Consider the following 13,342-nt stretch of genomic DNA (forward strand, 5'->3'; position numbering starts at 1 on the left):
AATGAGAATGCAGTCCAGTAACAGGATAAAATGTCCAGGGAAACGAGAATCCAAACTCTAGCACCAGAGGATAAAAAATGGGTCCTTCTCTCTGAAATGCAGCCTTTTCACCATCTTGTCTCTACCGGAACTGACTTGTCCAGCTGCCGTTCTTCCCCCCACCCCCTTCCTTGTCCAGGGGTAGTCAAACAAGTTGTCTCCCAGAAGAGAACAGAGGGCCTTAGGGATTAATGCACTACAGGGGGTCATCAAGAGACAGATACAGTGAGGCTGTAGACTAAAGGCCCTGTCACACTTAGCGATGTACCAGCGATCCCGACCAGCGATATGACGCGGTCAGGATCGCTGGTACATCGCTAAGTGGTCGCTAGTGAGCTGCCACACAGGCAGATCTCACCAGCGACATCGCTGGGGACGGGGGTCGCTACTTACTTGTCACACCAGGCGATCCTGCGTCCTCCCGCCCGGCTCCACGCATCGCTCGTCCTCACAGCAGGAAGCGCCGCAGGAAGCTGACGACGAGAAACAGTCCTGGACGTTCTCGCGCGATCAGCGATAACCAGCGGGGGAGCCGGTCGTAGGCAAGTATCAGACACAGCGATATTGCTAGCAATATCGCTATAACGTCACAAGTTATAGCGATATTGCTAGCGATATCGCTTAGTGTGACATGCCCTTTACAATGTAATAAGAAAAACACTATGAAAATAACTGGAATTGTTAAAAATAGAAATATACAAAAAAATGACATCCACACATATCATATCACACCATCACAAAAGTTATTTCAATTTCCAAAAGTGAAGAAATTAGTGTCATTAAAATTGATAAAACACAAAAATGTCCCTAGTTAGAAAGGGGAGTAAATGATCCGATGATCTAGTTAAATCGGGTTTTTGTGGTAAATATGCATTTTTGAAAGTTTTTGCAAATTTTCCACCCTTCACCCTCAATATCACAATCTCTATTTCAAAAAATAAAAATCTTGCAATTTTCACACCGACCACTGGAGAATTTTTAGACTGTAACTTTCTGTTGTTCCAGGAAATAGCACATGTACATTAGCAGCAATGATAAGACGCAGACCCTTTCATACTAGTTTTTTTTATTGAAGCATAAAATTAGCATGTGAAAAGGTTATTGTGAAGGGAGGAGGAGGGGTGAGCTGTCACATCATTTACTGTGATTGGTGGATCCTGTGTTATCAGCAGAGTATAAAGGAGATAGTTGTAATTCTGCCTTTGATGATCAAGAAATTGCTGAAAACTCTTCCTGGAAGGACAGAAAGTATGAGTTGTAAAAAAGCAGCAGGTAAGGTCCTGAATCGCAGATGCTTATCACTGAGGTGGCTGGCTTCCTGGAAAGTCTGTACCAGTAACACTAGGTTACTGAGAGTTTTAATTTGACTGTATTTTGGGTCCGGGATTTAGCAGCAACAAAAAGTCTGGGTGGGAAAGGTTGTACTCAATCCATTCCAGGGCTTACAGGTCTAATAACAAGCAGAGTGTTTACTGGAGCTGAAGAAAGGTGTGTGTTTGGTGAACACATTTTATAACTGCTTAAGCAGACACTAACAGACCCAGTGGCCTGTGTGAAAAGTGCAAGATCACAATTTTTTTTTATGATTGTGATTTCCTTTTCCTTCAGCATAAAAACAGGCAAAACACAAGGTGTATCTGATATGATTATATACGGTACATATATTTATATATTTACTATTCAGGGGGCACAGCGTATAATTTCATATCTGGGGGGTACAGTATATGCTTTTGCATATTTAGTAGGGTACAGTGTAAATTAAAAAAAAACAACTAGTTTTTCATATAATTTTTTTTGTCATTTGCAAAGCAGTTATTTGATATGGATGCTCCAATGTTATTTATTTTTATTTTTTTTGACAGGGGTGTGTCAAGGTCAAAAAAGGTTGGGAGACATGGGTGGTACATTAAACGCAATATTACTACTGTATTCACTACGCTCCCATGCTCCCTCTAGTGGCGGATGCAGGCAGACAGAATTTGATATTTCACGCTGTTGCTGTATGGACAGTATGAACAGAACAACACAGGACAAAGCGCTAAAATCCCTAAATGCCAAAAACAGATCATGTAAAAGTTGAGTCCAACTAAGAAGACAAAAAAAGCTCCCGAGATATATATCCACACCTGTTTACAGCCCTACGGACCACAGTGTCATCAACAGGGTTTGCGGACCACTGAATGAGATTAACAATAAACCTAGTCACTCCAGGAAGGGCCCGCAGGAATTCTGTGTACGCCGCACGAGATTCTTCCTTCCTGTAAGAAACAAATACGATGAGAAACACCCAACATAACTACATGGGGGATACGCGTGGCCAGAAAGGCAGAAACTCACAGGTTAATTTTACTAATAGAGCCATTCCTACACAGGAGGAAACCAGATGGGAATGACGACACCTTGAGCCGATCTACTAGTTCGGATTGGTCCTTAAGTACCCGCCTTACGGAGACCCCCTGATACTGTACCATGTCCAGAGCAACCTGAGGGAGAAAATAAATGCAGAATTTCCTCTACATATTGTCATTTAATACGACCACCATGTGTTCAACATGGTTCAATAAAAAATAATGATGAAAAAGCAGAGAGAAAATAACACAAAAAAATAAAGACAGAAGTAGTAAGCTATAAAGTGCTTGTGGTCACTTAAAGGGGATGTCCACTATTCTGATATTGGTGACCTATAAGATCAGCGAGAGGTCCGATACTCAGCACCCCCCCCCGATCAGCTGTGGTCAGCTCAGTTAAGATGTATACACTATAGGGATCGGAAGAATAGTGGCACTGGATTATGTGAAGGATGTAATATCAGCTCTATTGACTGCTTGTCTCCATGTATGATGATAAGGTTTTTAATTTGAAAGGCATCGAGTGGCATCAGGGAGTTTTTAAATTGTGAAACAGGGCATACCCCAGAAGAAGCTGAAAGCGAAACCCAAAGTCCGGCAGGACTCTTAGCATGTCACATTTTGCATTGTATACAAAAGGATTATTTAAATTGAGGTTTTTGAGTATTTAGAAAATATATTCCCTCCGTCCAATTTAAACAACCAAAGCTCACTGACCAAACCACTGACAAAACTGCGATTGCTTGTGTGGCAAGAGCCGCATGGGTGCGACTATAGACTTGAATAAAGAGCACCAATATGGAAATAGTAGTATTAGATGGAAGCAATGAAAAAGAATGTCTTCATTTAATACAAGGATGAACGAAGTCCTTTAAGGCCCCGTCTCACATAGCGAGATCGCTGAAGCGTCACAGATTTTATGACGCAACAGCGACCTCGCCAGTGATCTCGCTATGTGTGACACGTAGCGGCGACCAGGCCCCCGCTGCGATGTTGCTGATCGTGCTCGAAAGTCCTGGGCCATTTTTTGATCGTTGGTATCCCGCTGGCCAGTGCGCTTTGCTGTGTTTGACACCGACGAGCGACCTCGTTAGCAACTCAGAAATCATGGACGCAGGCGGGAGTCGTCAGAATCGCTGCTGTGTGACAAGGTCCCAAAGACCACCGAGGTCGTTATATGGATCGTTGCTGCATCGTTGGGCAAGTCAGCCTGTTTGACGGCCATGTAGCTGTGGGGAGGAGGACCCCCATACAGTGATTGGGCTGGAACCAGGGGGACCGCCATCAGGGTTGTTGAAGAAACCACATCAGGGGGATTACAAAGGGAGACATGCGACTGAAGTTGTCAGGGCAACAGGGGGCGGGGCGAGGGTAAAAGGAGCAGGGGACGCGCTGAGGTGGCAGTTGGCAGAGAGCCTGACAGGAGAGAGGAAGCCGTGCGGCAGAGAGAGGACTGTGGCAACTGACGGTGTGGAAAAGAGAGACAGGCAGGAGACTGAAAAAGGGAAATTTGAGACTGACCGAAGGTTGACGCGTAAGAGACTCTCCCCGGGAGTTTCCCCCCGCAAAGATTCAGATAAAGTGACGGCCGCTGATTCCCTCCGTGGTGTGACAGGACCGGGATCTCAGGCGACCGCTGCGACGACACAGCAATCCGGTACAGTGGCCAGGACACTGCCCCCCTGTCTTCTCCCACAGCTGCGGCCCCGTCATCACCGACCTCAGGGGACGTCACCTCGCTATAAGCGGCCGCAGAGCCCGTCCCGGTTACTGAGGGGACACTGAGCAGAATTTGTTAACGTTTATGTCTTTTTTTTGAAACTGCGTCATGACCTGGCTGGGGAACGAGCGCCTCTAAACGGACGCCTGGGAGATTGACCCCCTGAACAGTTTCTTCAGGGCCTGTTGTGCCCCCACCGTGCCAGCTTCTTCAGGGCCCGTTGTGCCCCACCGACCCCATTTCTTCAGGGCCCGTTGCGCCCCACCGCCCAGTTTCTTCAGGGCCTGTTGTGCCCCATCGTTCCGGTTTCTTCAGGGCCTGTTGTGCCCCATCGTTCCGGTTACTACAGGGCCCGTTGCGCCCCACCGTCCAGTTTCTTAAGGGCCTGCTGCGCCCCATCGTTCTGGTCTCTTCGGGGCTGGACAAGCACAAGTCCTTCCGGGAAGTCGTGGATTACAAGGCAGCCACATCTGCAACCCCTGAGTGGTCGTGAACTCGAGCGACGCCCGGAAGGCTAAGTGTATTATAGAGAAAATAAGGACCCTTTTTGTTTTTTTAATGTTGTTTTACGAGTCCCTGCGAGGACAAATAAGTGTTTCCCGTTTTGTCTGATTTAATCAGTTTTAGCCCTTGCGGCTTTAAAACTTATAAAAGTTTATTTCACCCCACATTCAGTCTCGTGTCTCGTCACTGCATCCTGTGAGCCTGCTCGAACCCTACACTTGGCGTAGTCGGCAGGATGCAGTCTCCGAGCGCGGACAGTGGTAGCCCCGAACATGGGGGAGCTGTAAGCTCTGTAAATAATGAGGGTCCCCGTACCAGCATCTCATTGGGGGCCATGTTGAACAACCTGCCTAGATTCTCTGGCTCAAATACTATGCTATGGAGCTGGACAGAGCGGATGAGGGGGCTTTTTCGGATGCACCCAATGACCCCTGACCTGGAAGCTGAAGTGGCACTCATGGCCCTAGACGGGGAGGTGCGGAGGTCAGTGATGTTGAAACCCCCGGGGCACCGCAACACTTTTGAAAAGGTGTTGCAGATAATGGAACAGACCCACGGGGATCCCACTAATGTGGGAGAGTTAAGGACCCGACTGTTTAGCCGGATGCAGGCAGAGGGGGAGACGATTACTCAGTATATGAATGTACTCCAAGAGTTGCATACGGCTATTGAAAGAAAAGATGGGGTAGGGGTAGGACCTGTTGACATAACCCTACGTGACCTACTGGTGACTGGACTGCGAGATCCACTGATAAAGCAGGCTTTAAGGGAACGGATCAGAATGAATCCCCAAATCGACTTTTCAGAAGTGGGAAGTCAGGCACGGGTTCAGGAGCAAGAGCAGGGGATGGCGGTCCCCGTGGGGAAGGTCCGAGGTGTGGAGGCCTCCTCGAACACAGTTGAGGAACCTCAATGGGTGGAGGAGATGAAGCGTGAATTGAAAAATATAAAGAGCGAGTTGGCTGAAGTAAAGAGAAGAACCGAACCGGAGACTGGACGACCCAGTGCTAATCCCGGTCCCTGGGGGTCACGCTCTCCGCGAGGTGGTCAGTCTCTACCGGCCCGGTGTTATGAGTGTGGAGAACCAGGCCACTTCGCCCGAGAGTGTCCGCGGCGTGGGAGATACCCACCCCGGCGGCCATTAAACTAAAGGGCTCCGGGCTGGGGGGACGCCGCTCGGAGCCGAAAACCACAACTAGGGGTGGTGGAAGTCCCGAAGATTTGGTAGCAAAGTGTCCTGAAGTTTGGGCAGAAGTAGAGGGCCGGGCCGTCCGGTGTGTGGTGGACACTGGGTCACAAGTAACCACTATGCCCGCAGCGTACTTTCAACAAAACTTTCCGGAGGCAGCAAGGCCTCAGTGGGGGCCCATGATTAGACTAGTAGCCGCCAACCAACTGCCGGTTCCGGTTGCCGGGGTAGTGTGGGTGCAGGTGACGTTGTGCGGTAAACCCCTCGGCCGCAGAGGGGTGGTGCTGATTCAAGGAGAAGCTGATCAACGACACCCCGTCACCCTAGGCATGAATATTTTAAAAGAGTTTGGTAACCTGTTGCTTAATGATCCCACACAAAGGATACTGAAGCAGTGGGGTTCTCGCACAGCTCAGGGACAGGTATTCCAGCAGCTGGTGCGAGGTGCGCGGGTGCATCGGGACTGCCAGGAGGGTGAGGCTCTGGGCAAGGTCATCGCGACAGCGGCACCCCTGCTTGTGCTGCCTCCTGGACAGACAGTGGTGGCCCTGCCAATTCGGGCCCCGATACCTTTGGAAGGCGTAGAGGTGCAGGTGGAGCCGTGTCACTCAGAGCACTTACCTCCTGGCATACTGGTGGCCCGTTCCCTCGCTACGGTGCGAAAAGGAACCGCCCTGGTCCGCTGCGTTAACCTTGAAGACCGAGATATCATTCTGAAAGCACGGACTGTACTGGCCAAACTAGTAAAGCCTCTAGAAGAAGTGCTGCCCGCTGCTGCGGTTCAATTACGAGTACACCCCGAGGATCCTGGGGAGGTAACAATACGAACCCTACAGGCCCACGAAGTCTCGACACAAGAGAAGGGCCGAAATATTTTGGAGCAGATGCGGGCCGAGCTTTCTGGACTAACTGCGGCCCAACTTTCACAAGTAAAAGCATTGCTGGGACAGTACCATGAAGTATTTGCTAGTCATGAGGACGACTTTGGGTGTACCACCGCCATCACTCATGAGATCCCCACAGCAGGAGCGGCCCCTATCCGAGAACGATATCGACAGATCCCGCCACAACTCTATCAGGAGGTGAAAACTTTGCTGGCTCAGATGCTACAAAAAGGGGTGATACGGGAAAGTCAAAGCCCTTGGGCGGCCCCCATCGTGTTGGTCCGGAAGAAAGATGGTACACTACGATTCTGTGTTGATTATCGTAAATTGAATGCTTGCACTATTAAAGACTCATACCCACTGCCCCGCATAGAAGAATCTCTGTCTGCATTGGGTAAAGCAACATATTTTTCGACCCTGGACTTGGCCAGTGGGTACTGGCAGGTGCCTATGTCAGAAGAGGACAGAGCTAAGACGGCGTTCATAGTGCCCATGGGACTGTTTGAGTTTAATCGAATGCCATTCGGGCTGGCCAACGCCCCCGGGACATTTCAGCGATTGATGGAGCGATGTCTAGGGGATCTCAATTTTGAGGCCACGTTGATCTACCTGGACGACATCATCGTCTATGCCGCCTCCTTCGAGGACCACCTGAAGCGGTTGGGACAGGTACTCAGCCGGCTGCAAAAGTACGGGTTGAAGGTGAAGCCTCAGAAATGTCACCTATTTCGCTCTCAGATTGAGTATCTGGGTCATGTCGTTTCGGCAGAAGGTGTGAGGCCATCCCGGGAGAAGATTGCTGCTATCCAGGAATGGCCTACCCCCGAGACGGTGAAAGACGTGCGGGCTTTTCTGGGGTTAGCTGGATATTACCGTCGTTTCGTAAAGAATTTTGCATGTCGAGCTCGAGCCCTACATGACCTGCTGAAGGGGGCTCCCGCTGGGGCCAATGGGCGAAAAATCCAGTGGCAACACCCTCAGGAAGAGGCCTTCCGAGATCTCAAGGCTGCACTCTCGGATGCCCCAGTGTTGGCTTATGCGGATTTTTCTCAGCCGTTCATCCTGCACACTGACGGGAGTCTTCACGGGCTAGGAGCTGTGTTGTCACAAGTTCAGGATGGCCGGGAAAGGGTGATCGCATATGGAAGCCGTTCACTCCATGACTCCGAGCGTAACCCTGACAATTACAGCTCTTTTAAGCTCGAGCTCCTCGCAGTGGTGTGGGCTATGACGGAGAGATTCGCAGAGTACCTAGCGGGCTCCGAGGTGGTAGTGCGAACTGACAATAACCCACTGGCTCATTTGGAAAACGCCAAGTTGGGGGCTTTGGAGCAGCGATGGGTGGCCCGAATGGCGAAGTACAATTACAAGATTATTTACAAAAGAGGGGCCGAGAATGTTCATGCAGATGCTCTCTCTAGGATTCGACATACAACTCCTGGACAGAATCGAGACGAAGAATTAGAAGGAGAGGAAATACCGTTCGCTCTTACCGCTGCCGTGCTCACCAATGTTGATGCAAAAGTATCTTCCCCAGAGGCCCAAAGGGGCATCTTGGAACAATCTCGTAATAAGTGGATACAACAGCAACAAGAAGATGAAGAAGTTGGACTTCTCCGGACATGGGTCGCCGCTGGTCAATTACCCACTGATACTCAACGACAAGCTTTGACCCAAGACCTGTCGCTGATGCTGCGACAATGGGAGAGACTGATTATCCGAAGGGGATTACTGTACCATAAGATCACTTCGCAAACAACCTCAACGACTGTTTGGCAGGTGGTTACGCCCGGAGCTCAACTACACGAACTGGCTCGAGAGGCTCACGAAAAAGGGGCCCACTTTGGAGTCAAAAAGACTTTGCAATGGTTACAACAGAAAGTTTACCACCCACGCTTGTCGGCTGTTGTGGACGAAGTTTGTCGTACTTGCCGCTTATGTGAATTGGCCAAACCGCCTGCTCAGAGGGCCGCAACACAGACGATTGTGACTTCAGAACCCTTGGAGCTCTTGACGGTGGATTATCTGCACATTGGTCCCACATTCCAGGGATACGAACACTGCCTCGTCATGGTGGATCATTTCACTAAATTCGCTGTGGTCAACCCTACTCGAGACCAGACCGCGGAGTCAGCCGCCTCCGCAATTTGCAGAAATTTTATACAAGTGTACGGCTGTCCTCAGCGCATACATTCCGACCAGGGAGCATGTTTTTTGGGGAAAGTTATGGAGGAACTACATCATCTTTATGGGATTGATAAATCCCGGACCACACCATATCACCCGCAAGGGAATGGGGCTTGTGAGCGATTTAATCGGACATTGATTCAAATGCTACGCACTCTGGAGAGTGACAAGAAAGCTCGTTGGCCTGAATATGTTTCTGAATTAGTGTGGGTTTATAATAATCGGGTACATCGAGTAACGGGCTATACTCCTTATTTCCTGCTGTTCGGACGAGAGGGTAAAGGGATCACGGAGGTAGAGTTGGACCCCGAAGAGCCTCGGCCCTGGACCGGAGTGTCGTCTTGGGTCCGAAATCATCGCCACAGGTTGCAAACTCTTCACCGAATTGTACATACCAAACTTCAAGACTGGGAACACCCCGGGAAGAATACAACCTCCCCTCCCCATCTCCAAAGCGGGGACCGTGTGCTTGTACTAGATCAACGCCCCCAGAATAAACTGGAGTCACGTTGGGAAGAGAGTCCTTATCGGGTACTACGCCGTATCCATTCAGAAGGACCTGTGTACGAAATACAGCCCGAGCAGGATGAAACACTGCCTACTCGCATTGTGCATCGTAATATGTTACGCCTGTGTATTTCTTCCGACCCGAAGCAACTGGAACCCGTCCCGAGGACATCCGAACCGGAGTCCATATGCTGGGACTCAGACGACGAGGATTTCCCTCCAGTTCCCAAGGGCCCTCCACCCAATAATGAGCCAGTTGACACAATTAACCCACCGGCATCTTGCAGCTCACCGACGTCCACCACCCCAGAAGATTCCACCCCAGTCGAACTTAGACGCTCCGAGCGGTCAACAGCCGGCAAACCCCCCGAACGGTATGAACAAGACCAGTTCGTATGGCAACAAATATTGACACCTTTACAGACCAATCTCAATAGACTAACAGCCTCGCCCGAGGACTGGCGAGCTTACAGGGTGGGGGAATGTGGGGAGGAGGACCCCCATACAGTGATTGGGCTGAAACCAGGGGGACCGCCATCAGGGTTGTTGAAGAAACCACATCAGGGGGATTACAAAGGGAGACATGCGACTGAAGTTGTCAGGGCAACAGGGGGCGGGGCGAGGGTAAAAGGAGCAGGGGACGCGCTGAGGTGGCAGTTGGCAGAGAGCCTGACAGGAGAGAGGAAGCCGTGCGGCAGAGAGAGGACTGTGGCAACTGACGGTGTGGAAAAGAGAGACAGGCAGGAGACTGAAAAAGGGAAATTTGAGACTGACCGAAGGTTGACGCGTAAGAGACTCTCCCCGGGAGTTTCCCCCCGCAAAGATTCAGATAAAGTGACGGCCGCTGATTCCCTCCGTGGTGTGACAGGACCGGGATCTCAGGCGACCGCTGCGACGACACAGCAATCCGGTACAGTGGCCAGGACACTGCCCCCCTGTCTTCTCCCACAGCTGCGGCCCCGTCATCACCGACCTCAGGGGACGTCACCTCGCTATAAGCGGCCGCAGAGCCCGTCCCGGTTACTGAGGGGACACTGAGCAGAATTTGTTAACGTTTATGTCTTTTTTTTGAAACTGCGTCATGACCTGGCTGGGGAACGAGCGCCTCTAAACGGACGCCTGGGAGATTGACCCCCTGAACAGTTTCTTCAGGGCCTGTTGTGCCCCCACCGTGCCAGCTTCTTCAGGGCCCGTTGTGCCCCACCGACCCCATTTCTTCAGGGCCCGTTGCGCCCCACCGCCCAGTTTCTTCAGGGCCTGTTGTGCCCCATCGTTCCGGTTTCTTCAGGGCCTGTTGTGCCCCATCGTTCCGGTTACTACAGGGCCCGTTGCGCCCCACCGTCCAGTTTCTTAAGGGCCTGCTGCGCCCCATCGTTCTGGTCTCTTCGGGGCTGGACAAGCACAAGTCCTTCCGGGAAGTCGTGGATTACAAGGCAGCCACATCTGCAACCCCTGAGTGGTCGTGAACTCGAGCGACGCCCGGAAGGCTAAGTGTATTATAGAGAAAATAAGGACCCTTTTTGTTTTTTTAATGTTGTTTTACGAGTCCCTGCGAGGACAAATAAGTGTTTCCCGTTTTGTCTGATTTAATCAGTTTTAGCCCTTGCGGCTTTAAAACTTATAAAAGTTTATTTCACCCCACATTCAGTCTCGTGTCTCGTCACTGCATCCTGTGAGCCTGCTCGAACCCTACATAGCGACGCATCAGCGATCCTCCAGGTCGTATCGTTGTCGGGATCGCTGGTGCGTCGCTTAGTGTAATGGTACCCTTAGAGCAGGGGTCCCCAACCGCCGGTCCGCGGCCCAGCACCGGGCCGCTGCAGTGCCCTTGCCGGTCCGCGGACACAAGGGGAGCCAGGGGCGGTCAGTGGCATAGCGGGGGCTGGGGCGGCGCGCAGCAGTTCTTAGCGGCGGGCAGGGAGCGATCAAGCAGCTCCGCTGCCTGCAAGAGGGAATAGCAGGAGCGGAGCTGCAAGGACCCGTCCAGCTTCTTGCCTGCCGCCCGCGCTTCCTGTCTCTGACTGACACAGAGAGGAGAGCGCGGCCGCTGCTGTGTCAGAGCGAGGAAGCGCGGGCGGCGGACAGGTGAGAGGAGAGAGGTGGTGTCTGTGTGTATATGTATGTCTGTCTGTGTGTGTGTGTGTATAATGTGTGTACATGTATGTCTGTGTGTGTGTGTTGGTCTGTGTTTGTGTAGCCTGGCCCTGGAGGAGATGGGGACATGAGGAGAAGGCCATGAGGGGAGTGATGGGGTGAAGGCAATGATGGGGAGAAGGGAGTGATGGGGAGAAGGGAGTGGTGGGGAGAAGGGAGTGATGGGGTGAAGGCAATGATGGGGAGAGGGGAGTGATGGGGTGAAGGCAATGATGGGGAGAAGGGAGTGATGGGGAGAAGGGAGTGATGGGGTGAAGGCAATGATGGGGAGAGGGGAGTGATGGGGTGAAGGCAATGATGGGGAGAAGGGAGTGATGGGGTGAAGGCAATGATGGGGAGATGGCAGTGATGGGGTGAAGGCAATGATGGGGAGAAGGCAATGATGGGGAGAAGGCAATGATGGGGAGATGGCAGTGATGGGGTGAAGGCAATGATGGGGTGAAGGCAATGATGGGGAGATGGCAGTGAAGGGGTGAAGGCAATGATGGAGAGACGGCAGTGATGGGGTGAAGGCAATGATGGGGAGAAGGGAGTGATGGGGTGAAGGCAATGATGGGGAGATGGCAGTGATGGGGTGAAGGCAATGATGGGGAGAAGGCAATGATGGGGAGACAGCAGTGATGGGGTGAAGGCAGTGATGGGGTGAAGGCAATGATGGGGAGAAGGCAATGATGGGGAGAAGGCAATGATGGGGAGAAGGCAATGATGGGGAGAAGGCAGTGATGGGGTGAAGGCAGTGATGGGGAGAAGGCAATGATGGGGAGATGGCAGTGATGGGGTGAAGGCAATGATGGAGAGACGGCAGTGATGGGGTGAAGGCAATGATGGGGAGAAGGGAGTGATGGGGTGAAGGCAGTGATGGGGAGATGGCAGTGATGGGGAGAAGGCAATGATGGGGAGAAGGCAATGATGGGGAGACGGCAATGATGGGGAGACAGCAGTGATGGGGTGAAGGCAATGATGGGGAGATGGCAGTGATGGGGTGAAGGCAATGATGGAGAGATGGCAGTGATGGGGTGAAGGCAATGATGGAGAGATGGCAGTGATGGGGTGAAGGCAATGATGGGGAGAGGGGAATGATGGGGTGAAGGCAATGATGGGGAGACAGCAGTGATGGGGAGAAGGCAATGATGGGGAGAAGGGAGTGATGGGGTGAAGGCAATGATGGGGAGAAGGGGGTGATGGAGCACTTATTCAAAACCTATGGTGAGTTGAGTCACATTATAAATGTTATTTAATTATAAGTATGCACTGCTACACTACAACCGTGTCCATAGCCCCGCCCCCTTATGACCAAAGCCCCGCCCCTGCCACACCTCCATCCCCGCCCTGCCGGGCCATGGAAGAATGGTCTTGCTTGAAACCGGTCCCCGGTGCAAAAAAGGTTGGGGACCACTGCCTTAGAGAACCTCTTTATTTTGGCTCAAAGGTGGGTCTCAGTTGGGTGACCCCTGATATCACACCCATATACCCCAATATGGTCAGGGGTTGTCTCTTTAATACTACAGAATAACACAGGTTTACACATGTCTAGTGTTGGGAGTCCTTACCTCTCTTCCCATGTAGTCTTCAGGTTGTTCAAAAATCAAAGCCAGGTAGGCTTCATCATTATTCTGAAAAAAATAGTCAACCTCAGGGGTGCTGAAAGAGAAACATATACTGTGAATAACACAGCACAAATCATGTAATAAAATACTGAGACGGTGTACAAATAGCAAAACAAATAATAAATCGTATACATTGTGAATTGACAAATATACACTACTAGATGGTGGCCCAATTCTATCGCATCAGGTATTCCTGAGTCTCT

General features: G+C 51.2%; 1 protein-coding gene across 1 annotated transcript in view; it reads right to left on the minus strand.

Annotated features, from left to right (window-relative positions):
- Window positions 1-13,342, minus strand: part of QSOX1 (quiescin sulfhydryl oxidase 1) — a 79,362-nt gene that overhangs the window by 13,076 nt on the left and 52,944 nt on the right. Inside the window, exons 5-7 of the mRNA XM_073571354.1 lie at window positions 13,083-13,173; window positions 2,377-2,522; window positions 2,166-2,297 (exon numbers count right to left, since the gene is read on the minus strand). Of these exons, the coding sequence (XP_073427455.1) occupies window positions 2,166-2,297; window positions 2,377-2,522; window positions 13,083-13,173 (369 nt within the window). The remainder of the gene's footprint in view (window positions 1-2,165; window positions 2,298-2,376; window positions 2,523-13,082; window positions 13,174-13,342) is intronic.

Source organism: Dendrobates tinctorius, unplaced genomic scaffold (assembly GCF_039654945.1).
Source record: "Dendrobates tinctorius isolate UK_male_01 unplaced genomic scaffold, ASM3965494v1 ptg000029l, whole genome shotgun sequence".
Taxonomy (NCBI): Eukaryota; Metazoa; Chordata; class Amphibia; order Anura; family Dendrobatidae; genus Dendrobates; species Dendrobates tinctorius.